The sequence below is a fragment of the Anopheles nili genome, chromosome 3 (genome assembly GCF_943737925.1).
Source record: "Anopheles nili chromosome 3, idAnoNiliSN_F5_01, whole genome shotgun sequence".
NCBI lineage: Eukaryota > Metazoa > Arthropoda > Insecta > Diptera > Culicidae > Anopheles > Anopheles nili.
The window spans coordinates 14,235,720-14,262,767 of NC_071292.1; the positions used below are offsets into that span (position 1 = coordinate 14,235,720).

Here is a 27,048-nt window from a genome sequence, read left to right on the forward strand (position 1 = left end):
TAAAAATAGTAGGTGCTTCGACTAGCGCGCGTAAACGAATGTGTATAATTCTGTTACATTATGAAGTATAAAATCATGAGTGCTCATGAACGAGTGGGCAATGATGATGTTAACATTTCTCCAACATGCTACTCTTGAAATGGAAATCATTTAGAGTATTCTGACATACGCCACGAATGGAGCCGTTTTTCTTTTCTCTGCCAGCGATGCTTACCAAAATGATGAAAAGGTGTCCCTTTTTGGCTTTAGCGTAACGTAGAGTGCATTTCACTGCAGTATAATAAAAAGCAATAATTTCAGCGAGTAAAAAAAGGTAGGAAAAATGTTTCGATTTCCACGCTGGTAAATTAGAACGCAATCAAACAAGCATACAATCGAAAATTGAAAGTACAAACATTGTCAAAAACAAAACTCTTATTAGAGGTAACTTTCACGCATCCACTTCCCTTCCAGCGCAATGTATTACCAATTCGAACCAAGCTCAATAGGGAGAATTTATAACGAAACTTTAGCAAAATTATCTTCTTTCAAAATTGAAACAAAATAAAATCCCAGTACCTTTGGAAGTGGCGGGTATAAATCGAATCAGATCTAAAATAAATTAAGAGTTGTAGCGAAAACCAAAACAAAATAAACAAAATTTACTAATCAGGAAATCGTAATTAGAAGGTACAACAAAATTTCAATACGAAGACAGTCAAGTCATTTTGGAATGCCTTTTCTTCGGTTTTGGCGTCGGTTTTTTGAGTCGATAGAATAAGCAATGGCAAGAAAGATCTACACAACATGAATGGAAATCGCATTGGAAATGTAATAATAATATCCATATATGAAAAATAATTTTGAATGACTTCATGGCAAATCTATCTAATCTAGTGGAGGGGTATGGAGCCAGAACGACTGAAGCACATCGTTTTTGATATGGTGAATTTATTGGAACACATTGAATCGGCAAAGGATCTATCAAAATATGACTGACCATGAACAATCTGTGCGTAGTGTGGAAATGCAGATCAATGCGATAGTGAGAGACAAAGAAACATGACTCCTGGCGATAAGCAACTGGGATGAAAAAAAATACAATATATACAAACAATATCTACTATAGCAAAATATATCAAAAACGTGGAGGAGTTATTTGACTAAAGAGTCAGGAAGTCTTTTGGAAACATTGTAAAATTCGATCGTGCTGTTAGTCCTTCTCATTGTTCCATTTAATTTTACCTACTTCTATTGTTGGTTATTTGTTTGTATTTGTCATATCCTTAGTCAGTCCCGATTTAATGTTCAAATAGCTAGAGAAAAATTAGTTAACACGTTATTATATGTCGTGAAGTCACTGCATGATCGATAGAATAATACGAGCTATTATTTATGCCATACTTGAACGCGATAAAATTCAGTTCCTCATAGTGATTTTTTTGCTATAATTCACGTAATTATATATCCACCAATGAAAGCCACAAGCATAAATGAAAAAATCTTTTCCAACTTACACGTTATGGATGACGTGAAATAAACTAAGCATTTCTCTCATACAATTTAAATGGTTTGTTGTACTTTCCAATCAATGGAAAATAGTTTACCTTTACGAACACCCAATAATATACAAGTAATATTTCAATGCAGACGCTAAACCTACATGATAGAAATAGAACAAAGTGGTAAAGCTAATGTTTAATTCATGTTGTTTTTGTATATTTTGTAAAAGATATTCACATTCCTACTGCTACAGTGACAACGCACAGAATCCGGCATTCATTGTTTGGAGTAAAATTTAACACAATATTAATCTGTGCCATTTGTGTTGAGCGTAGTATTAGCTAAGCTTCACTATATAAAATAACAATACAATAATTGGGAGCCATTTTTATTTTCGCTACGTGTTTAGTCCATTGCTAGAGCTATGAAAAAATATCAATAATCAACAGCAGTCCAAATAGCACCTGCACACAAATAAATTTAATTACTTCAGCGCATAGGTTATATATATATATGTTTGGCGTTGTTTAGTTTTAGATACATTTTGATGCTAGAGACATTTCCAAGTGAGAGAAAGAAGAAAAAGAAGAATGTCTTGAACTGGAATAATGTTATATTGCGATATAAGCAACCTAATTATCGTTGAATAAGAAGTCGGCTTGCTATGAGAAACAGTACAATTCAATGTTGTTAATTTACCTGTTCTATAGAGGAGACACAGCTGGTCCCATTGATACACGTGTAACTGTTACATTGAAGGGCACACGAGGTACACGAGGCACCCCATGAGCATTGCAAACGCTAACTTTCGCACCATATTCGCACGAAAACGTGCATCGCAAACATAGGAAAAATGCAATTGAAAATACATGCAATTAAGCTACACCACGGATCCGGGTTATAATGGGAAGGAACAAGTCATTAGACATACGTTGCGAAGGTATAGCAATCTAGAGTATTAGAGGCTGTTCTTGTTTGTTTCATATTGTAGCGCTCTGGTCGAAAATTACGTTGAATTTGGGTATACTAGGGCAAAGAAGGGAATATATTTGAATGACGCTTCCTTTATTAAAATGAGCATGTTTGTTAAATGTATTGATTATTGTTTAAAAAAAAGATTTGCTCGCCTAGATATTGGCAAATAGACATCTCTATCGGTATCATGTTTATATTTATGTATGCCTAAATAAGTTCGTTCGATTAAATTATTTACTACTGCACAAACAAGTGAACAGAGCATTGCTTGCTTTCCTAGCCATTGTTTTCGAAAATGCGTTACACTAATTTTACGCCTGTAAAAGGACTGTGATGGTGACGGTGTGGAAAGCAGTACATATTTAAAATTAATCAGCCACAAGTACACAATCGTGTGCCCCCAACAGTCCTAGTCCCACGCGGGGAACTGTTTGAGTAAAATGTCCTTGCTTGAGGAAATGGGTTTTCTGCATATATATAATGGTATAGTGAAAGATGGAAGTCATTGAATGCATTGCAGAACATCATAGTGTACAATTTTCATTGTCACAAATAACTGAAGAAGAACAAATAGACAACAAAATCAAATAACATCAAGTGTCACAAAATGAAATTTGAAGAAATAACATAAACAATAATGCAAATCTTATATAAAAACATTTATATATTTTTGAGAAAATATTCATATACTTATACATATAAGAAATCAAAGTAAACGCATACACGAACGATAGAAGGATTGAGATGAAATATGAAAACACGGACAAGGGAACCATTTCATTACAAAATCCAAACTGTATTAGCTCATTAAATACATTACCTTCGAATGAATTACCTTTTCTCACTTTACTGAAACAATTAAATAAAACATAGCTGTTAAAGGGAAAACAATATCGCACCGGTTTGGCTCTGCGTTGGCAAATGAAGCAACAATTAATAGAATATTAACTCCTCTGCAATAGACAAATTATCTCAAATCCATTTATTATTATGGTTAATAAACCGGGACTACAAAAGCTACTTTGACACACACACCAATCTTAAGAATGTAAAAGAAATGATGTAAACTAAACATACAAGAAAATCTCACTTTCTTGCCTTAGTCAGTAAGTGAAAAAACACACGTACACAAATTACTTAAGTTGAACCGCGTATTTGAAGAAAATTATCTGGCAGTCGTATCTCATGTTAGAAAGTAGCAAAAGTTTGCAAAGAATACATCAGAATAGTGTACCTTCGGAAGAAAAGCAGAACATACATACACAATAAACATATATACCTTATATGAGAACAGACTCTTCGCTCGAAATCATAGCCGGGACGTTATTATTGATGAAAGAAAAACCGAGAACATAGTTTAAATCAATTTCGTTTATTTTTCCCCCTTCAGCTGGTGGAAAATATTTCGAGCAAAATTTTGTAAGCCTAGCTTTTTCACATTTTCCCTTATTGATATTGATTTCCGAATTTCGATTAGGAAACTTTGGTGTTTCATTTTTTGTTTGCCATAAGAAGCATAATGAAATGAAGCATCAGTTGGCATCGTAAAAGTAATGCGCCAGTGGATAGCGTATTGTGAACGCGAATACCGCACAAGTGAGCTGGAAAGCGATCAGCAATCGATTCAGGCGATCCTCCCGAATCGGTCCGGTCAGAAGGATGCAAAAGTTGATGATCGTGAAGTTGTTGCATGTGACTGTCTGCCCGTCTGCGTCCATCTCGCATCGGATAAGCCGTAGCTGGCGAAGCAGGTGGTAGCAAAGCCGACCTATCACGTTTAGCTCATCCACACGGAACTGCGTGCGGCTAAAGTGCAGCAGATCTGTCGTTGGATCGTGTTTTGGCATACGATGGCGTGGGCAAGGGATAAACCGGAACAGCTGCGGGACCGAGTAAAGAAAATTGAGCACCTGCGGAATGAAGAACAGCAGTACGGTTTTGCTAAAGTGACCCAAAATGCCGACCACGGCGAATGTCATGCCGGATAGGTAGTTGAACGTATCACCAACAAACACCTCCGAAGGATATCTGTGGAGAGAAGTGGATTATTTGAATGGGTAATTGAATGTGGTAGCATATGATGGCATATGTTCAATTAATAAGTTATGCGCTGCAAAATTGCAAATCAAAATCAGAACCCACTGTCGCGTGAGAAGTGTAGATTAGTGTGCTCTTTTATCATTGAAAAAGAGATGAAATCTTAGCCACAATGGCAATATCCATCTAAACGTGCTCCAAATCTTATTGGAAGGCCATCATACTCGTCGTCCTTTAACGCAAGTCAATCTGTATTTTATCCTTTCGCAATCTTATCCTTATTCGCAAATTCGCAATTCAGTTAACAATCTGCTGGAGGTAGATGATCGTATACTTAAACATTTCAACGGAAGAGCATCTCCTCTCCTTACGGGTCGACGATCATTTAATTTGGACCTGCGACGGAATTAAAACTTTAACCTAAGAGTTGACATTCGTTAAAATCGGGTTTCTATCCCAGTGAAAGCCAGTTTCTAACCAAATCAAATCCCATCGCCCCTTCTGCCTTAGAAATTATAACAAACATTGCCTAAGGTATTTAACATCGTAAGTTTAGCAAAAATAAATGAATGTAATTTAAAATTAAACATACCTTTTTTTAAATATTTAGTGCATAAACCACGTGGCTTCACGTTAAGGATAATCGTTGCAGGATATAGATTAAAGCGGTGCTACTGGCAACACTGCTGTCAAATGTTGCTGCCTACAAAACATCTGCTTGCTGCACGGTGACTCACTTCTTTTTTGTTTTCGACCACATATTTCGCGATGCAAAACGGGTTGGGTTCGCTGCAGCGTTTGTGTAATAGTGCAAGTGAGCTGCATCTCACAGTCGGTGCAAGTGAACGGTAGGAACGCAAGGGCAGCTCCATTGCATCGGCTTCTTAGTCTTGCCGAAGGAAAAATGTGAACAACAACAGCACCAGCAGTAGTAGTAGAAGCAGTGTCAGTGACGCAAGGACGAATCGAGTAAACGCCCTTACTGATATTAGATGGTAGTATCCTGAACCTAGTGGGCGACGAGACAGCCATTTTCAAAGTGGGCGGCTGTCGTGAAAGTTATCCCGTTTGTTTGCTGAAAATAGCTGCCGGCAAACTGAGCAAAGATTTTTGCCCAGCCCTCCTGCACCTCCGTTCGCTCGAACAGGAGAACCGAGGAAACATCGGATCAATTCCGGTGCACCCCTGAGGGGGTAGTGCGGAAACGGACATCTCCGAATGTCTCCGGTTGCCAAACGCAAGCTAGACGTACGGTTGCTCCTATGGGGTCTGTTTCTGCTGCAGATATCGCTCATCTGCCTGTTCGGTTCGCTGCTGGTATCGACCGCGACCGAGACAGAGGAAGTCATCGATGGCCAACCAGAAACAGCTGAGCCTCAGCAGCTGGTCGCAGGAGGCGAGGTGCATCGGATCGCGGCATCGCTGTCCGCCTGGTCACCGTTCGGCGTACGGTTCATCCCCAATCGAACGGCAGAGGCAGCTCGTGGCCACCGACAGGCAGCTGCCATTAGCAATGTGGCCAATTCCATCACGCCTGAAGGTGAAATTGCGTATCACGCACCAGTTCGTGGGAAGCATTACGGAGCTAGTGGTCAGCTGTTAAAAAATAAATTGCTACATCCACGGCATCCCAAGTATCAGCCATGGATTCAGCGCAAGGTGGCCAAACCAGAACGGGCTGATAAATATTTCAAGTAGGTATCCTTCTTAAATCAGTCTAACAACTTCTAAAAATTGATAACTTTTCATAACACACTTTCTGGCGCAAAGGGTGCGGCTTTTGCAATGGGCAACTTTTTCCTACGCCATGCAAATTCATGTTGAAGGTCATGGCAAACTTTGCTGTCAAGCAACTTGTAAAATAGACTGTTGTTAAATTCTTCCCATCCTCTTGATATTACGCCTGCCTTCAAGATTGGGTAGTTCGTTCGCTTCTGGAAATAAAATTTAATTCACTGTAATCAACGATATTGTGATTGCAAAAGCACGATTCTTAACGATGCAAAATGAATATGTTGCTATCACGGCAATTTGCTTGCCAAGCATAAAAATCACATCCCAAATTGGCACACTTTCTGTCCGCACGGTTGATGCTTATGAATCGCGCCAGGGGTCGCCGGCCGTTCACTAATTGGCTTAAGCATTTGTACCGGTGGGTGGAGACCTGACCCAGTGACATGAAACTGCAAAGGTTTATGCGAATACGATACTTCCGCAGCTGTAGTATTGACCGATATCTTCGGCATACAACACCGTCAAATTCAATTTAATCGTCTGCACGTTTAATTAACGCTAAGAAATTGCGAGGATTTTTTTTTTAAATTTCCGCACTTTTCTGTTTGAACAGGACTATTCTCTACAGCGACTGGCAGGGGAATCGCAAACGACAATTGTGTTTTATCGAAGGCACGCAGGTGGTGGCTACCAAAGAGAAGCAACTAGAAAGCGACAGCATCGGCAACAATGAGACTGAACTTATACATACAGGAATGGAAGGGCGAGTGCCAGCGGTAGATATCGGCACCCTCAGCAAAGCCAAAGAGCTTAATAACGGAAACGGACCAGCGCTGGGAACCGTGTACGCGGTAGGCGACGAAAGCATGGTAATGATCGGCGAGGACGGCACGGGTCGTTGTCGCTGCAATCCACAGTGGCACGGTGCGGACTGTGGGCAGCCCGAGGTGGTGTGGCGTGCATTTATCACCTCAAAAATTCCACCACGGGATCAACCGGCTTCCGCACGGGCTGTCGCACGCAACATCTTCTACATCGTCCAGAGCACCTTCGTCAGTGTGGAGGTTTTAGAGATTCAGCTAATGGAGCTTGCCGACCAGGTGAATCTTTTTGTGCTGTGTGATCGAACGACGGAAGCAGTCGAAACGAACGGAGCTTCGATCGGCCACCACGTTGAGGAAACAGATTTTCTACGTTCCCTTCGGGACCGTGTGCTTGTCGTTACGGATCCCACGTGCAGCGGACGAAACGTGTTCCGGAAGCTGCAAAAATACACAGCGAAAGGGGCCATCAAGGCGGATGATATTGTTCTGCTCAGCAGTACGGATGAGATTCTGAACCGCAAGGCAGTAGCGTACCTCCGGTGGTACGATAATTGGCCACAACCAGTGCGGTTTCGCCTAAAGCACAACGTGTACGGTTTCTTCTGGCAGCACCCGGATAACAACACCGTAATCGGTAGTGCAGCTGTGCAAGTGGGCACACTGCGAGAGGTGTACGGTTCCGACCCGGATCGGTTGCTTGCGATCGAGAAACCGGTAATGCTGATAGGCGATCTTAACCATTTCGGTGGATGGTACTGCCGCCGGTGTTACCAGCCGGGCTCGATCGTGCAATACTTTGAATACCGAGCGGCAGCTGGTCGGGCGGCCGATCCGGTGTACCTACCGGATCCGAAGCGCACGAAGGTGCTGAACGAAGAGTACGTGCAACAGCTAATTGCGGCCGGCAAGGATTTCGAGGATCGTGAGCGACCTCTCGATCGGCTCAGCCGGCGAACGGACAAGTACTACATGCCGGACTATGTGCGCGATAATGGTTGGAAGTTTGACAACATCGTATTGAATTTGTTTGCCCGCTGGGAGGACAACCTAGCAGAGGATGACTACTTTAGCTAGGTCGTAGGTTTTGAACCGGTGTTACTAACCGTTGACTTCTACCGTAAGGGGAGTCGTACCTGAGTCCGTCAAGCGTCCGATGATAAGCGAAACTTGGCGAAGGAGAGGGCAAGATACGGACCCGCAAGGATAATTAAACGAATTCTTCCATCCCATTACCACTACATGTCAAGGCCAATGAACACATCACATAATCACTCTCCATGTACGCAACCAAAAAAAAACAGACAAAAATCTAATCAACTAGTCAAAGTATTCGCACCGCTTTAAAATAATCATAAGGGATTAGGAAACATTTAACATAAATTCATGATGGATTAGTCCATCGTATACGAGACAAAACAAGGCAGGATTTTCAAGCTGAAAACACCATAAACTTGAACGCTTTTCAAGCAAACCGAAACATCGCAATCCCGCTTCTCTTTCATCGGAAGACTAACGCGCGTGTGCATGCACCTAAGCGCAATACTGATATCACTGATATTTACACAGAAGAAACCACCTTTCTCTACGTTTTCTACAGGGAACGTTTAATGTACGGAATGGACTAGTTTTGACAGGCAAGCAATAAGTCGGATAGCAGTAGGACGAACATTTGTTTACGAGAGAACCATCTTTTTCTTCGTTCGCTAGAATGAAGCTCTACACAAGAGAACTACCTGTAGCTAGACACCAATTTCGTATTGCAATCAGATTTTGATACTGTGACTTAATTGGCATTAACAGGGTCTTGGTATAATTTTCTTTTCGTAACAAAGAGTTATTCTCTTCCGATCGATTATTAGCAAAGAAGAATCTAGTAACAGCATATTAGTAAGAAACACGGCAAATCGGTTCCGCATAGGAGCTGGGGTTATTAGAATCTCCAAAGAAGGCAATGAAACAAATGTGATCAGTGTAGTTCTGGGGTTGTAAGGACGAAGCGCATGGGAACTAGAAATACAGCAGAAATGTGTAGTAAAAATCTACCGAAATGAACGATTTGTATGACATCTTATCAAATGTTTTTCTCTTATGCAAAATTTTGCAAATCGATTGTACTGAGGAGATCCACACTCACATACATGGATAGACTGGGGAAAACTAGTGGTCTAATACGAATGCTAGTTGTTTGTTTTGTAACTTAGGTAACGTTTGCTTAATAAAATAACTTCAAATATTTCAAATTACTTTACGATGGATTGGTTTGTCTGTTTTCTTTTCTTAGCAGAATCATATGGAAAAATTGGGCAAGTGTTAACATTTTTTTGATTAAATTTTAACAAGAAAACGATCAAAATGATGGTTCCACCATCGACGAACTTGCTAAAAAATGTTTCCGAAATCTTCTGCAGAAGGTTGCTAACCAGTTGTAGTGTCAGAAAAGTAAATTAATTATGATGAATGAATATGTGATTATTTTTCTACTAATACAAGGAATGGTGCTTCAGGCTCACCTGTTGAATCGCCACAACGCTAATGTAGCACCGATGTAAGGCAGCATTATGTACAACGAAAATTCGTGGGTGTCACTGTGATGTCCACTCAACATTTCCACGACATTGAACACCACTATCGAGGTTGCAATGATGAGTGACTGGCAAACCTCGAGCCCATTGATACCGGCTAGAATGTTGATTGCGTTCGTGCAGAACACGGCCAGCATTCCCATGAACACGTAGTACAACATGCCTATATCGAGCGACGGGCCGAACAGGGGACGCACAAGCTTCGGCAGTATTACCGTGGTCGAGTTGAAGTTGGTGTAGTACACCATCAGTAGAGGCAGTGAGGCGATCGTCGGAAGATAAAGCTTATCGCGCCACCGCAAATTCAATACGTCGTCGGCGAACCCCAACAAAATCATGCAGCAAATCGAGAGCATGGCGGCGATAAATTCTACAAACTATCATCAGGTAAAATTAACAAAGATTGAAACCATCGACAGTTAATGCATCCATACCTTATCGTGCGGGAAATCACCCTGGATGGTGGTGGAAAAATTCCTCAAAAATGGCACTGGTATAAAGAGAAATAGGGACACTAAAAATATGCACCCCGTCACGACACCGAACGCTTCAGGGCTGTAATAATTTGAAAATTATGTCATTAAAGAAGTTGACTTTTTTTGTTAATGTGCATCGTAAAACCTACATCTTTGGCTTCGCTTTTTTATTCATATCAATTCCGTACAGGTTTGCATTTATGAACATTGGCTTCATCTTCGGAATCAAACTGACCCCGGCAAAGTAAGCCCCGACTGAAATGACCACATTTACGAGCAAAGGCACCGGGAGAGAAACCGTTTGACCTAACACGTCAAAATCGAAGCAGTGAAACGAAGCCATTTTTAACAAACAACGAACAAATTGTATTTAAACTTATTTTACACGATATTCTGGAACAAAACAACTAAACGTTCAATTTGTTATGATGTAAATAACGTCAACAAACTGCAATTGACGCGGCGATGCAACGTCAAAATAATGCAAGTCAATTGAAACGGTTCTGAACCGGTTGAAGTTCGTATCGAATCGTAGTTGAATATGGTTTATGTATTATCTTTATTAAATTATAGCTGTGTATGCAACCAAAAGTATATTTTATAGAAAAACAATAATTTGGGAGCCTCCTCCAATAAATTGATGATATTTTGCTCAAAATAAAAGAGAATAACCTGTAATATACAGTCTGTTTTTTGCCGTCAGCCTGGCGCAACCGATTTTTTATAGTGAACCAAAATTTTTTTATTTGTTTAATTTTGGAAAAAAAAAATAAAAAAATAGATAAGCTATACTCAAATGAAGCCTTCTTATGAACCATTTTATCATGTTAAGTAATAAAAATGATCAATTTTTTATTCAAAAATGTTATATGCAAACAGGCATTCAGGTTTTGTTCAAAGATACACAAACAGATGTTCAAAAGTTTCGGCCTTACGGCGTTTCCGAGCGACTTTTTAATAGAGAACAGACCGCCAAAGCGAGACGTTCGCGCTGCGTTGATCGGAACTACCCGTATTGCTGTGGTCATTGTGCAATAATGCACTTTTGATGCAATTACCTTCCAACGCACGTGTGTGCATAGCAGCTTTAAAGCTTTGCGCCATCTAAACGGCAATCCGTGTGTTTTGTGCGTTTCTAGTGCGTCTAGTGTGCCTGTTGTAGAATGATCGTTGAAGTGGATGTTATGAGCAAACTTGCTATGAGTTAACACGCGTGACGACGAATTTTGTAGATGTAAAGATATAACGGAGTGAAATTTTGTGGTGTGTTATGAAATAAAATTAAGTATGAACACTCCAACTGATTTCGCGCTTCTACCTGAAAAATCTATGTGCTAGCGTTGAATTATGTGTATAACGCGAGAAAACCGCCTTGATGTTGTTTCCGTTAAATTGCTCGGAAAACACACATAGTAAACGAAACTTACTGTTTATTTGCTGTCGGAAAAGTTTTGTTTGCTCCTGTCTGATTCACGTGGACAAAAATATAAATGGTTCAAAAGATTCCAAACCGCATTGTGCTCGACGAGTTTGCTAATGCATAAGGCAACAGTGCTACGTGTCGCAGTTATGATTGTTGGCGGGTGTTGAATAAATAATAGATGGTGATGTTTCATAAACAACAACGTTTACTTCCGCAATAGAAGATTCCCGTCTCCGTCTATACCGGTGGCGCAAACACGGCTAGAGATAGGAATCAATCATAGATCCAAGTGTCAATCATAGATCCAGCCCCGAATGCGGTATGTTCGCTATATCTCGAACTTGACAACGATTTCCCTACGCAGTGCATAGTAAAACAACATACACGATACGCAAATAAAGGCCACCACGCGCATGTGTAGTGGTTGTGAAACCGCGGGAAAATAGTGTGACACGTTCTCGCCTGCGTCATAAGCCGGCTCGGGTGCTAGGAAAAGCCCGTTTCTCCTCACCCACCAGAGCACGTTGCCTGCACATGTTGTGCCGTGGAAAGTAACGGAAAACATCGTGCCCAGCGATTGCATAAACGGAGCGGCCAGGTCGCTACTAGGTAATTACCAAGCTGTAACCAAAAACAAGCGCACGTGGCAGAAACCCTGAAGCTTTTCGTCAACAGCACCAGAACGCCTCTGCGTCCGTTGTGTCGTTTTCTTCCCTTAAAATAGAAACGCCTTCCCCAAAGGTGGTGTAAGGAAAATTAATTTCTACCCCTATCTCTAAACTGCACCTCACCCGAGCCGGGTACGATAAACGAGCTTGAATGCAACGCCAAGTCGCGCTGAAAATGTTGCCTTTTCAGAAAATTTACCACACGTTTACGTTCCCGTTTTAATGAATGCTTGCTACTCGGGCGATGTAAGTCGGTTTACGATGAGCAGGTGCTACTATTAACCAACAGACCATGTCACTGTGTGTTGAGGGTGGAATTGAAAACGGCCCTAGATAAAAACTGCAATGAAAAAACTGTTTACCTTTGATACACGCCCCAAAAAGGACAGTAGCGTGCGTTGTTACTCGAGTTTGTGGAGAGAATATTCAACACAGCTACAAACCACACAACCAGTCGTGTTAGTAAAAAATGCAAATTATTTAGCACTCTGCTGTCTTTCGAAGAATGCCACCATTGCGTCAATTGCACTATGAAATCTCTTCCTTGTCGGTGCAATAAAAAAGACAGCTTAAACCCTTCCACCCGATCAGCCCTACTCCCACCAACTAAGCCCTCATTATAGCTGTGATCGATCGAACTCGTCACAGTTCGAATGTCCTGTCCTGTGATCGAACTCGTCACAGTTCGAATGACACGTTGGGTAGGAATGCTTTACGCATATTTCTACGCTGTTATTTTAATCGTCGCGCCATGTTTATCGTTAGCTTGCATCGAAAGAGAGGAGTGATTGCTTCATACGGCCGGGGAATCGATCGAAATGGATAATTGCGGGCAGCAATGAAGCAATTAATGCTTGCAGCCCTCCCAACCGATCGAATATCAGCCTCCACCTGGTGGGAAGATTAAGAACCTCGATCGATCGAGCTCGAAACCAAATTCTGCACCTGATTAGCTCGGTGTTTTGAATGTTTCCCTGCGTAAATCCAAACACGGTTCTCCAGGAAAAATCAAATTCGAACCCGCCCCGGAGAAGGAAGAACGCACACACGACCTCGACCTTCGCGCACAGGGAACGGTGGGAAAGAGAACGAGATTACCAAATCTAAAAAAAAAAAACAAAAAAAAACCACCCCTATTCAAACACGATCGTACACAAGCCCCATGAGATCGATCGTACCGACGATGGTGCTGATGCTGCAGGCTGCTTTGTGCTTTGTGTTGGTGTGATCGCGAACAAAAGATCGCGCGGAAACAGGCGGCGCATGATCACGCAGCCCCCACGCACACGTACTCACACGCCAGAGACGGGGCGAGAACTCGTTTCGGGGCTCGATTTCTAATTGAGGACCCGCGCAATTGAACCAGCGAATGGGTGCGGGAGGGACGGAACGGTGTGGTGGTGGAGCACCGGTGGGAGAGACAAGTAAAAACAAAAGCAAAAAAGTAAAGAAAAAGCTCCACCACACACAAGGGTAAAATGGCAGCGCTACGATCGTTCAAAAGCTCCAACCCCTCAGGCGTCAGAATATTCGAAGGCACCACCAGTGGCGAACGGGCGGGCAGGCGGAAGGACGGTGCAGATGAAACGGACGCACATTTTTCAGGCGCTTCGGGAAAGGTTCTTGCCCAAATTGCTGCATTCCTGGCGTTGGCCAGAGGGATGCTTTCCATTTCGCATTCCGGACACCACTGTGTGCGCGTTAGGCCGTCGGGATGTTTTTATTTTTTTCTCCCATTTTCTTTTTTTGTGGGGCGCTCAAATAGAAACAGGTTTAGGCTTTTTCGTTACCACCCGGAGGAGGGGGTGAATAGAAAGAATATTTGGTTCGTGTTCTGCCGCAGAAGGGGCTGTTTTCAAACATCAGCAGAACGGAGTGCTTTGAACCACAACGCAAGGACGATGTATGATAATTACTTTCGTAAACCGGGTGGAATCGTGTTGCAGCAAACAGCACCCGTCAAACAACCATCTAAGAAATATCTGGAAGGACCCCAACTACACACTCGTACGTTGGCTTTTGTTCCACCGGCATGCTAGTGGAGGAAAAAAAAGGAACATAAATCGATCGGAAGCTGCTCGGTGTTTGGCACCCACGTGCCTACAAAGGCTTCTGAACCATATCCTGCCAAAGGACACCATGGAGGTGCGCATTTTTCTTGTTTTTTTTTTATTTTATAAGCGAGCTAATGGCCAGTTTGCTCACCTTTCACAAGCACAAACGGCTCCCGGGTGGTGCTATTTTTACGCACCGCTTTGTGTATGTGTGTAAATAGACTCCTTCCCGGGGTGTTTTTGCTTCCACCGCCATCCTGGCGACATTCCAGCTGTCCCGGGTGCGTTGGCACCCTTCTCGTTGCGGGATTTCCATAGGATTCACATTACGCGCCATACTTGTCGCGTCCATTTAGGTCCTCCGCCAGGGCGCATAGTGTCCGCTAGCCAGGGAAAACACGTACACGGCTCGCTGGCTCCGTTGGTGCAACATTATTTATAAAATTTTTCTCCCATCCTCCGAGCACCGGCGCATAAGATTGTCCTCCTTAGCTCACACGGTTAGGGCGTCCCTTTTAACCTACATCCAGGCGAATTAGGGCAGCAGGATGTGAGTGAGAGAGAGAGAGAGCGAGAAAGCGAAAGAGGATTCCCGGCGAAGAAACTGCCACCATGCACGAGGGTGATTTAATTTTTCCACCCAGCCCTAGCCCTACCGATAAAGGGCACACAATCTACATATTAACGACGCACGGCTCGATTAGGGAACGCGCAAGGGACGCCGTTAATTAGGACTCGCTTGTGCTCGTAATGAGAGCTTTCGTATGGCGCAACCGGTAGCAACCCGGAGAACCAAGCGGATAGAGTAATCAGATTAATTAGGGACACCAGAACCTGCGCCTCGTGCTGCTTGTCAGTGATGGCGAAGGTTCAAAAAGTCGTGACATTAAACGGCCGGTGTTGCAAATCGGCTAAATATGACCTTGAAGGCAAGATCTCATCTTTGCGTTTCGCGCACGCGGAAATAATTACCTCCGGTTGGTGCGCCACTCTACTCAGCTTCCATTCGGCTTCTCTCAACCAGCTTGCCTTAATCTCGATGCCAGCCTTCCGGATGGTCGCTTACCTTGACCTTGTGCGGTTAGCCTTTTGTGTGATGCCGAAAATTTCCCACCAAAAACCACCTTCTCAGGGTGCTCTCGGTGTCACCTTAATGCAGCCTCCACCCCAGAGAGTAGCCAAGCGTGTCGACATCAAGAGCGCATTATTTTACAGCTGCTTGTCTTTGGGAGGGCTCAAATCACCGGACATTCGCACGCCAAACTCTGGTTGTTGGTTATTTTTTTTTCCTTCTTTCGAGCAATCCATAAGCCTGCATGGTAAATTGCCTCGCATGCATCACATCACAGGGCGTTTTGGTGGAGATCACTGACGTAATTCCACGCGTCATGTTCACGTACGGAAGCACATCGAAATAACACACAGCTTGTGCAACATGCTTCACTGACTGGGTCATCCCCGGTCCGGTTGGTTGCGGGTTACGCAAACGTGCAATCTGATAAAATGCAACCCCTCCCGGAGTGCCGATCGCCGTGTGGAACTCTCCCCAATGCCTGTAGATGACTGTGTTCCATGTGAATAAGCAGCGGGTTGAGCATCAAGGGCGAGTTTCCACAGGGAAGCCTGTTTGTTGATCTTCACGCCGGTTTGTTCTCCATCAGACATTCGGATCTAAACCCGGAACGGCGCAATAATTAATGCTCTCTCGGCGGCCAATTCCAGCCGAAATGCAGAAGGGCTTAAAGTAAGGACCCAACCCGACAATCCGAAGCCAAAGAACTTCCGAACGGCTCCATTTGATACTCGTGTGAGAACCACAGCCAACGGACCGCGGTCTGGCTCGGTTTTGGTCATGGTGACTTGCGCGATTCCAACGTACTCCCTACGATCTCTGCCTCGGGAAATCGGAGAACCAATCGATCGCGAGGATCCGATAAATCCCCGATGCAATCGATCACGGTGATCTCTCGAGCTGGTTTCATAGGCTGGACGTTAAGACCGGCTTAAGGTGGTTGTGTTGTAATTAGCTTGATGTTTTCAGTTTAATAACCCCTCTAGCGTGGTAGTCTTTAGACTCATTATCAAGCTACACCCATGCACGTCATTCTGCTCGAGTCCAGCGAATAGTTCCAGTGGTCAACGCGATAAATGGTGTAGGTTAAAAAAAGCCCACGTTAAAAAGCAACCAACACCAGATCTACGTTCTCTTCGTTGCCGACCTTGATCGCAACGTCTAAAAGCCGTCGTCCATTAACCTGTTGACATCCTTCTCCCGTTGTCAGTACGATAATGGCCGTTCCAACCCGTCACCAGACTTCGGTGCATCGTAGGGTTTCTCATCTCGCTTCTTGATCCTGCGAGACAATGTAACCGACCCACGCTAAACCGGGTGAGATTTCGACCGCAGCAAGAAAATCTGTCACCCTGAGCACCGGACAGGGAGTGAGTTCTTGAGCCGTGTACCGTGCTGCTACCTTCACGGCAAGTTGAGGAACCTTGTGGAGAACGTGAGGTGCGATTTTGCGGCAAACTCCGATCGATAGCGTCGAACTTTGCACATCTCGCGGAACGATCGTGGATGCCTCTTTGTGTTCTCGACACAAAGTGGGCGCAATATAACTCTACGAACGAATGAAAAAAAAAACAAAAATAGCAACCTTGTGCCAGATGAGAGCGTTGTGTGCACTTTTGCACTCGCGAGATCTAACTGACCTCGCACGGGCGTAACGTGCCGCAATGAATCATCATTATTGCGAACCAGCCCCGCCAGTGGGTGGCCTTCGGTGTTGCTCGAGCTATTCGCATCTAATAACCAGCGGCATCTCAAAATGGCGCACAGCATCCAAACAATACCAGCTGACGTCTGTCAGCTGGGAAAGTGACGATCGTTTAGGGTAGCTGGGATAGTGTACTCCGGCCGTCCACATAAGGTCAGACGCCAGGCAGTAAGCACGTTTGCGGCGTTTGGTGAGACCTGTAGCATAACCTATCCGTTTATGGGTTGAATTCTTGGTCGCTAGCGGTACAAAGTCTCACGATCTTTGCGCTGCCAAACTGTTATACCACTACTGGACCTTCTGTTATTAACTCCATTTGATCCCAAATTTGAAACACCCGTTTCTCATTTTGACTTATTACGGTTAATGTGCGTGGCTGTATTTTTTTATTCGTTTCACATTGGCAATTTCACGGGAATTTATGTCATAACCAGCAGTCCCCGTTTGGCGTAGGTGTTAAAGTGCTCGCAGTCTGTGAGCTACACCTCCAGAGCCTCCGTGAAGTCTAATGGCCGCCTAGTCGACGGGACGAGACAGGCTGAGCTCCTACGCACTGGCACTAATGCATGGTGTCTGTCGTGCATTCCACAACCGCCAGAGTGCGTGTGTGGGCTTCTTGACCGAGCTAGCCTCCAGCAGCACGTCCTTTGCTTCAGACCATTCACCAGCTTCGTACGTTACGATCGCTCGTGGTGATCGCCAGACGCTGGCTGCTTTGCATACCGATCCGTACACTATCGTGACACCTGAAGTAACAGTGCCAGAACAACTGTCGAGCTGGTTCTTAAAGTTGTCATGAGGGAATGCAAAAAAAAGAACATAACCGCCCAATGGGAGGCCCAGGTGGAGGATGAGGCTTGATCTTGATTAGAAGACGGAGCAGGTGCAACACCTGCAGGCGGACGTGGCCACGGAGACAGAAATCATGGCCGCCGTACGTGACACCCTTTTTGTCGCGATTATTATGTTGTCCGCCGGTGGCAGGCGTCTTTTTGTCGTTCAACTTTTTCCTTCTTGTTGTTGCTGTTGTTATTTCATCGATAATTTCCAACCCGCTCGGCTGGGAAGCGCATTTTAAAAAGCCGTTACCGGCACCGGCCGAGAACTCCACGGGAACCGGTTCCAGCGTCGATCGAACCGGGCGAGTGATAATTGATTGCGGTGTAGTGAGCGCTGGCCAGAAAGGGGAGCAAAAGTCGATATTAAATTACAAGGACGACCTCAGCAAACTACACCTTGGCTGCACGCGGGATTCAATTACGAGTGTGATTTCCCGGCGACAAATGAGCGCACGTTGGCGCGATCGTTTCACAATCTGCGTCTCGCTGCCGGGGATGCCAATCGATTCTAGCGCGAAACTATTTCGAGGTTTCTTTTCTATCGTTTTTTTCTCGCCGTTTATCTACAAAAAATACCCCAGACGACAATGATAAACGAGTGACTAAACAAGCCGGCTATGCACGTGGTGACGTGTTAGGAGTTGCATCACATGTATAACGTTGCAAAAGCGTGGAAAACACCGTCTGTTCTAACTCTGAGCAGGGCATTGGTGGTACTTCCTCCCAAAGGGAGCGCCCAACAGCCCATCTAATCTTATCGGTTTTCGATGTACCGATAAAACGTGACTTTCTACGGCGTTCCGACTCCACGCGGGTTTGCGGGAAGAAAGCGCTCATTGCTGGGAAACTAGAGAAGTTGCCCGTGTCGTTTCACTTTGTCGGCAATTCAACGCATACATCACGTAATAAGCCATAAAAAGGTGCATTTCTTTCTTTCGATTTTTGTTTACCTCCGCCCAGCTGAGAAGATAAACCCCTTGTTTGTTTTTCCAGCGCTTTTTGCTTCCTCACTCAATCCATCTACAAGATCCCAGCCGTTTTGCGTAACACGATACACGGTGTGTGCTTCCTGTTTTATGGTATGATTTTCTTTCCCTCCCCGAACACAATGGAAGCAAATCGTCTGCGTCTAAAACGTGACCTCTCGTAGGGCTTTTCCTATCCCGACGCACCGACACCGTGGTTCGTTTTTTTTCTGGCAATTTTCCAGCGCAAGCACGTACCACCTGGGTTTTACCGGTCGGTTTCGGTTACCGGAGTTTAATCATCACCGGATTGTATTGTGAATCGTTCGCATTATGCGACACAAACACGCGTGGTAGCTCCAAATTTTGAGCTTGAAGCTAAACCCCCCAACCGGCGTTAAAATGTGTCGTATTTAGGTTTTTCGGTCACCCGTGCGCTTTTGTGCAGTTGCAGTTTTCCCCTCACGAATCACGGGAAGGTTAGTGGGGGGAAAATAAGAAGGTTTCGATTTAGGCTCGGTTTCAATTCGATCGCACGCAACCAAGCGTAAAGTGCTCGTCTTTTCGACGACCCCACCGGTGTTTAATTCCGGCCTACCCAACCACGCCCGGTGCTGGTTGGAAAGTGAAAATAATTGTGCGGAACATTGTCTAAATTTGGGCACGTTTTGACGTTTTGAATGTTGGCCGAAGCCGAAACGCCATACCCCCGGGCACGGCTTCGTCAAATTGTTGTCGTAAATCATTTGCAAATGATTGGCAACTGGCCAGCGGGGACAATCGGGGACAGCATTCTGGCAGCACTCCGGGTGACTCCTTCGTCCGGGAGTCCCACGCAACGCCTCCGAGGATGTGGCTTTATCGCTCATAAATAATGTGGCAAATGTTTCGCAGACTATTGGCAGGCGTCCAATCGGGTATGCAGTTTTGCACAAAAAAAAACCCTTGCTAGCTTACGCCTGATGATGATGGGCGTTTTATTTTCTATCCCCATCCAATGTGTAAGGCAAACGTTAGCGGTCGTTTACTGTACGGGAAAAATGGCCAACAAACAACGTTCTTGACCGAGGCAATTGCATCGACTGGCACACGCTAATGATGGTAATTACGATCCGGAGCAGAAACGTATAAAATAAACTGCTTCTGCTGGAGAAGGCAGCCAGCAACACGACACTAAGGCGACAGTTTCATCCAACGAGCGCTTTCAGGGACACACTTTCAGCCCGAAGACGGTTGGTTTTAGATGCAATGATTCATGTCTTTAAGTGCGGTGAAAGAAATCGAGAAGGAAAATCGACAGTCATCCACATGAGCAGCTAGAGAAGCTGAAGGATGAGTCATCGACAACGCGCGGACACACTCACAAACACATCGCCGGTGTAGATCGTATTTCGTTGGTGCGTTTCGGGGGGTGGTCCGTTCATTAAAAAACAATCAAAATGCAAATGGTCGCTGGGGTGGAATGCTCCCGGAGATTTGCTTTTTATCTCTATTCACTCAACACCGAAACTTTGTGACGGAAGTCCGATGGCCCACCCCCAGGGAGCGCTTTTTTTTCGTATTTTTATTCCGAGCCCCCGCAATGGTTGGTTTTATCTATTCGTTCAGCACCTTTAGCGGTCGGTGATGATCTCATTTTGCTGAAGCCGGCCCGGCAATGAACGCATTCATATTAGGTGGTGGGAGTGGAAAAGAGCACGGTTGCAGTGAAGAAGAAAATACCACGCAACAACGCCCGATGCACATCCAGTCAAGGTGCAAATGGATGCTGTGGTGTGGGAAAGTTTTTTTTTATTTTTTGCTTCCCTCCCACACATGGGGGGGAGTTAATTTATCGATGCTTTTACAGGGCTATATTTTACATTTAACCCTCTTAGGTTGTGTCATAAATTGGTTCAACGCACGTCATGTGGCATCAAAATATTGGTCGTCGCAAACACCGGGGGATGATAGGTTTTCTTTTATTAAGAAGAAAAAAAGTCTAACGTATTTTTGATTGAGATGTTCCAAAATCGGTTCCAGCAACAGTCAGACGATAAGTGCCAAAAAAAGTGTTCTGTTTAAAATAACAACACCAAACCAAACGATGGCGTAGAGCGCGTTGCTACATCGCCAGTTAAAAGTGTGTTTAAAATTTCGTATTTTATCGATCAAACGGCCAGCCGGTTCCATTTTCTGCCCTCGCAAGAGGGCCACACGAAATTAAATATAAGATTACCAGCCGTGGGTGGGGTCTGGCAAGCCGTAAAACTTCCCCGCAACGAGCTCAGGAAGTCCTTCGTGTGGATTGCAAATTCAAACTTTACCACTGCGGGGTCTCTTTTTTTTTGCGCGAGTAATGCACACTCATTACCATCACCCTTAGCTACGAAAACGGGAAGGGTTGCAAAAGAAGGGGAGTTGAATTTTGCTGCCCACCATCACCCACCATCGTTATAGTCTATTTGTGGCCCTACACCTTCGGCTTCGGAGCCGGCGGAAAACATGATTTGACTTCGTGGTGGCGGAAAAAACAACCCTTGAACCACCGCATCGCACCCGCGTTCATGATTATGATTTCTTATATTTTACTCATTAAAACTTCGAGTCCGAGTGGGTTGTTGTTTAGCGATTTTTCCGCATGCACTTTACGAATTCAATTTCACCGAAGTTACCGCACGCCAGCATCGCGTCCAGCACAACTAGCACGTTGTTGTGATTACGTAGAGGTTTGCAAATTGTTTCTTTTTTTTTTTTACTTCTCCATTTACCCACACCAACGTGGTGTCCGTACTCGTGATGCAGATGCAACAGCGCCAGCAACAATAACAAAAAGGAATGCAATCTATGACGCCCTGCACCGGAGTTTCTTTTATGTTTCTTGCTCTCGTCATTTGTTTTTTTTCCTTTTTGCATCCGTTCCACTGCACGCTGCAACTTATGTCATCGGGTGCAACCGAGTGCAATTCTCGCCCGCGGAATGCGACACTTTCCGTCGGGTGGACGGGAACCGTTAATGCACCACGCGCTCTGGCGTGCATTATGCACCACTCGCGCTGGGTGCATTGTTTCGATGGAATTAATTTTGTTGTTGCTTCTAATGTGTCCACAAATGAAGAAAGTAGACGGGCCGTTACAAACGCTGCGTGCTACGCCGTCGATAAACACACCCCTTTCGAGCGTTAGTTGATGACTAATGGCAGAATTACGTATTGCAGCATCCCCTACGAGCGTGTGTGGCCACCGGAAATTGTGGCTTTGGATTTTGTTTGTAGGTTCAATATAAGTGTACAACTCTACAGGAATAGAACCCCGTTCTTTGAACTCATAAAAATACTCCATTTCGAATGAATTAGCATTCGAAAAAAAAAACAAATTATGAATTCGCCTTCTTTATCGCACCTAATCGCTCCACGCGATAAATCAGATAACTTCCCCCAAAACCAACGTTGGCGCTCGCAATTATAATAAACTGATTTTTTGTTCCGCTTTTTTTTGCTCCTTTTGTCTTTCCAGTGTTTGCTGTCTTGCCTCCTGCGAACGTGCTAACGAGCGGCTCACGATGGCTTTGTGGCGGCTTTAGAGTCCGTGATTAGTTCGTGCGTGTGTTTTTTTTCTTCCCGCAAGCCAACGACGAACGTGTTTTCCCAACTCCCCCAGGGAACCCAGAGTGGGTGAATCGTGGTGGCGTAAAATGAGATAAACCAACGCCCAGTGCGCGTGAAGCGAGCGAGGTGTTAATCTGACTCTTAGAACCGGCTCCAACCCCCAAAAAAAAGGGAGGCTCGTTGATATCATTCGAACCGCCAAAGCTCGAGCTTAATCCACGGTGCAAAGTTCGGCTTCATTTTGAGCCCCGTCCAGACAGGTTTAGATTTGGGTGGCCTGTAAAAAAACGTGAAACACACCCTCAGCACCATGTCGGACATTTGCGATTTCGAGTGGTCCAATAATCGGTACCGGCACAATCTGACCATATCGGAGCTGAAGCTGGGTTTCAATCGAAACGAACCAACAGACCGGAGTCGGGCGTTGATCGCACTGAAGGAGCTGATCGGAGCGAGCCGGGACTACGCACTCAAAGACAAGTCTTGCTTCCAGGATGACGAGTTTCTGTTTCGATTTCTGTACGCGCGAAAATTCAACGTCACCGAAGCGTTCCAGTTGGTGATCAACTACCACGCGTATCGGCAGCGAAATGCGGCCCTTCTGCAGCGACTGTCGGTGTTGGATGAAACGATACAAATCGCACTGCGGGATGGCTTTCCGGGTGTGCTGCCCAATCGGGATCGGCGTGGACGGAAGGTGCTGGTGTTCTTTACCGCCAACTGGGACTACACGTCCTATTCCCTAGTCACCGTGTACCGGGCGATGTTGCTCACGATCGAGAAGCTGCTGGAGGATAAACAGAACCAGGCGAATGGTTTCATTGCGATCGTCGATTGGACCAACTTCACCTTCCGTCAGTCGTCAAATCTGAACCCGAAGGTGCTCAAGCTGATGATCGAGGGATTGCAGGTAGGATCGCGAAACGTTTGATGTGACTTTTTTGTTTGTTTGTGGCGCCCTCTGATGGGAAATTAGTAGAGCATTTAGTAGAGCCTGTTGCCAGTTTGCACTAAGAAAGCTCGTTTTTTTTTTCGTTCTTTTCAACCACAGGACTGTTTCCCGGTGCGATTTAAGGCGATTCACTTTATCGGTCAACCGTGGTACGTCGAAGCGGCGTTGGCCGTCATCCGACCGTTCCTGAAAGAGAAAACCCGTGACAGGATAAAGCTGCACGGTAGCAACTTGTCGACGCTGCACGATTGCGTTGCCCGGGACATCCTGCCGACGGAACTCGGTGGAGAGGGTCCCACTTTCAACCCACTCAACTGGTACCACGAACTGCTCGAATCAAGCCAAACCGTCACCAAGCCAGCGCCATCGTACTGTCTCAGCCAGACGCAGATCTACACGAAAACGCCGGCACAATTTGTGCCGGCAGTTGGAGGTCACAGGAAGGGCGCCGACTTATCACCAGCTCCATCCCGTTCGCCCTCACCACCCAGATCACTGTCACCGGGAAATGGCACCGAGTTCCTGAAAGCGGCCACCAAAGCGGCAGCCGTGAAGATCGGCGTTCTAACAGCGAAAGCAAACGATCCGGCCACAAACACGCTGCTTGGTGTCACGACCGGGGCCGGTGGTTGCGAATTGTGACGCTGGAACCGTGTGGCAGCGATGGCGGATCCGCACCGTCCCGATAAAGACTGGATCGTTTCGGTGGCCGGCGGAGGCCAGCACTGCGCCATGATGATCTCATATCAGGTACAGAAACGCTCGTGGTGGTAACGGCTGTCGGTTGGACGTGGGATGGGGTCTTAAAGTTTTGACAAGACAGAGTGCGCAAGTTTTCGATGAGTAGGTAGCTTTGGAATCGATCTTCCCGTCGGGAACAAGCGCGAGCTCGCTGATACATCCTCGCTAAGCCCGCTAGATGGCGCATCTCGAAGGCACGATCATTGAGGTTATGATTCCTCACAGTGCTCACAAGTAGCTCAAGCTTTTCTCTAGCTCTTGGCGTGATTCATGCGTGTTGTGTAAACTGTTTTTTAGCACGCGACACGACTGACCGGAGCAAAGTCCAAAGAACCTTACTTAGGAGTGTCTTTTTCAGTGGTTTTGATGCCCTTGCCGCTACAGCTTGATCATTAACTTACCGCTAGGAGGTTTAAAACCCTTAAAGCTTTCTTTCGCAAGTCCTGCCCTCGTTCTCGATTAATGTTTCGACATCTTTCTCGAACGTAAAACATCCAATTCCTACACGTAACCGGTGACACTTTAAGCCGAGCAAAGCGTGAGTGTCCTACAAACTTTCTATAAGTAAACCATCGCCGATCACGCGCCCGCAAGTGACTAGTACGATGACTCACAACCAATTGCGCACGATCACCCTCCTCTAGGTGGGGCACTACTACCCCGCATCCAGCACCGATGGTCAAGGTTACGCGAACGCAGGAGGCCGCAGTTTAGAGGATCGAGGTAAAGCTGCGTGCGCCGAAACACGGGCGCAAAACCTGAGCAACCAACCCTGGTTGGCCTTGTACAGGTCTTCCGGTCCATTTGTGGTCCACCACGAAACGCGAACGCCCCTAGACGTCCTCCCCAATTTAGCCAGGTGCAGGTCTGCGCGAACTGATGTCCTTGTTAGCCGTTTATTTTTTGCTATCCCACCTACCTTCAAGGCGAGCTGCAAGGGTGCGTGTCTCGTGGTGGAACTAGGGGGTTTATTTCCTCCCTCAAATGCGCCCTCCCTTCACGTCCTGTTTCTCCCTTCAACAACACGTCCGGTAGCCATAGCGACGGATTGGCGCGATTCAAACAAAATTGCGGTCAGCAATGTGACACACACGCAGCGCAACCCGTACTAGGCCACGTGGTTGCGTACGTTTTCGGGGAGAAAGGCGGATACTTTCTTGCGGCTTGACATTCGCTTTTTCTCCCTCCCAGTCGTGCTGTGGCTTACTTCTCGGCCCCGTACGTGGAAAGCGGCCGATGAACGCACCCAAATGCGGCCCTAATGATGCCGCCATTACGGTCTTGTGTGGAGCAGGAAAACAGGCACTGGAGCCGCAAAATCCCCGGTGAGGCTATGAACGGGGCGTTGCTTACCACCCCGTACGGTGCATAAATCACGCAGGAAGTGCGAGAAGGACAGCAAAAACCAGTGCAACGGTGCATGGTACGTGTGGCATTAATTTTGAACGATGTAAATATGTATGTAAATTTCGTTTTCCACCTAAGCAAAAGCGACCCTTGCGCCATGTGGCCTTGCGGAACATTTTTCCCAAACTGCCCACGGTCGGAATCAATATAAAGGGGCTGGTTGGCTGATGTGGCTCTTTTTTTCCCCTTTTCTTTTCAAACAACACTCCTTTTACCTCGTCTCCTGTGTGCGCTAAGTAAATGCACGTAAATGCCTCACAAGTACGGCGTCACCAGCGACGTTGGGGTTGCGCACTTCCTGGCTGGCGTGACCGCGAGCGATGTCCGTACGGGTCCGGTCGGGTGCTGCAGGTATACATGCATATTTTAATGCTCACCTTCTCGGTGCGTGTTGTGTGACGCGTACGACGAGGGAAGCCGGCAGGTCCTTGGGTCGTTTCAGGTGGCGCCATCGGCACTAGCCATGCAATCAGCACCTCCCGTACGGTGGTCAATCGATCGCGATGGGCCTGCAGGGGATGGGCATTAATTTTGCGAGCGGCATAAAGGAAATTAAAACTTAATATCCTGCCGTGACATGGGCTTCATTAAAATATGGTGCTGCAACAAGGCAACGTGCAAAAGAGAGAAAAAAAAAACCATCTGGTTTCGTTTTTTTAAATCTCGTTAGGGGTTTTTTTTAAACACTGCAAGTAATGCACTTTTATACAACGATGTGCACTTTGCTCTCAAAAGTGCACGTGAAGAGATAAAATAAATCCGCTCGCGACCGGTGTTCTTTTGATTTTTTTTGCTTCCAGTCGTTATCCATCTACCGGGCTTTGAGATGAAAGCTCTCCCAAGATGCGACTTAATAAATGCACTTAATTGCATCCTCGGACTGTAATTACGCTTGTTCGCTCGAGGGCCGTAAAAACGGTACATTTGCGGCCATTGATTTGACACTTCCATGAGGCTTTTAATGGATCGAGAGGAAGAGGGACAGAGAAAGAGGAATAAACGAACAAGAGAAGAAAAACAGACGGTTAAGAAAATGCAGATTGCACGTTCGCGCAGTTACATTGTACGGCACACGACATCGAGAGGGAGCGTACTGTTTGAAAATGAGTAGAAGAAAAGCCTTAAAAAATGTGCAAAAATGTGGCCATTTAAGTTGGGCTTCGCTTCGATCACGTTCGCATAAAACATGACAAACTGAGCGCCTGCGTTGTCACTAATTTTCCGCCTCAAGGAGGATTGCTTTTTCTTCCCGAAACATATTAATAAATCAACGAACGCTTGCCGAAACCGATCGCCATTGAAGTTGGGGATGTTATCAGCGGCACTGCGGGCAGGTGTGCTTGGGCCTTTAAAACTCCATGATTCATTCATCGGTTTCGCCTTCTGTAGCCTGGTTCAGGGAAAGCGAAGCCTTGCAAAATCAAGCTGGCACATTATTTCGAATAACTGCTTGCTCGCCGATGGCTTTACAAGGACGAGAGACAGAACGCACAAGGACATCTTAGCTTTAAGCATCACGGGAGCA

At 45.5% G+C, this 27,048-nt stretch overlaps 3 protein-coding genes across 3 annotated transcripts; 2 read left to right on the top strand and 1 right to left on the bottom strand.

The window, feature by feature from the left end:
• Positions 1 to 3,948: 3,948 nt before the first annotated feature.
• LOC128723477 (UDP-N-acetylglucosamine--dolichyl-phosphate N-acetylglucosaminephosphotransferase) lies at positions 3,949 to 10,453 on the bottom strand. The gene is made up of 4 exons (XM_053817223.1): positions 10,260 to 10,453; positions 10,069 to 10,189; positions 9,563 to 10,011; positions 3,949 to 4,485 (listed from the first exon to the last, which is right to left on the bottom strand). The coding sequence occupies exons 1-4, from the start codon at positions 10,451 to 10,453 to the stop codon at positions 3,990 to 3,992; spliced, it is 1,260 nt and encodes a 419-aa protein (XP_053673198.1). The 3' UTR covers positions 3,949 to 3,989.
• Positions 5,713 to 8,198, top strand: LOC128723476 (beta-1,4-mannosyl-glycoprotein 4-beta-N-acetylglucosaminyltransferase). The gene is made up of 2 exons (XM_053817222.1): positions 5,713 to 6,188; positions 6,842 to 8,198. The coding sequence occupies exons 1-2, from the start codon at positions 5,713 to 5,715 to the stop codon at positions 8,124 to 8,126; spliced, it is 1,761 nt and encodes a 586-aa protein (XP_053673197.1). The 3' UTR covers positions 8,127 to 8,198.
• A 12,280-nt stretch (positions 10,454 to 22,733) lies between the features above and the next one.
• LOC128723433 (clavesin-2-like) lies at positions 22,734 to 24,017 on the top strand. Its single transcript, XM_053817175.1, has 2 exons — positions 22,734 to 23,333; positions 23,475 to 24,017. Exons 1-2 carry the CDS (start codon positions 22,734 to 22,736, stop codon positions 24,015 to 24,017), a joined length of 1,143 nt encoding a protein of 380 aa, XP_053673150.1.
• Positions 24,018 to 27,048: the final 3,031 nt, after the last annotated feature.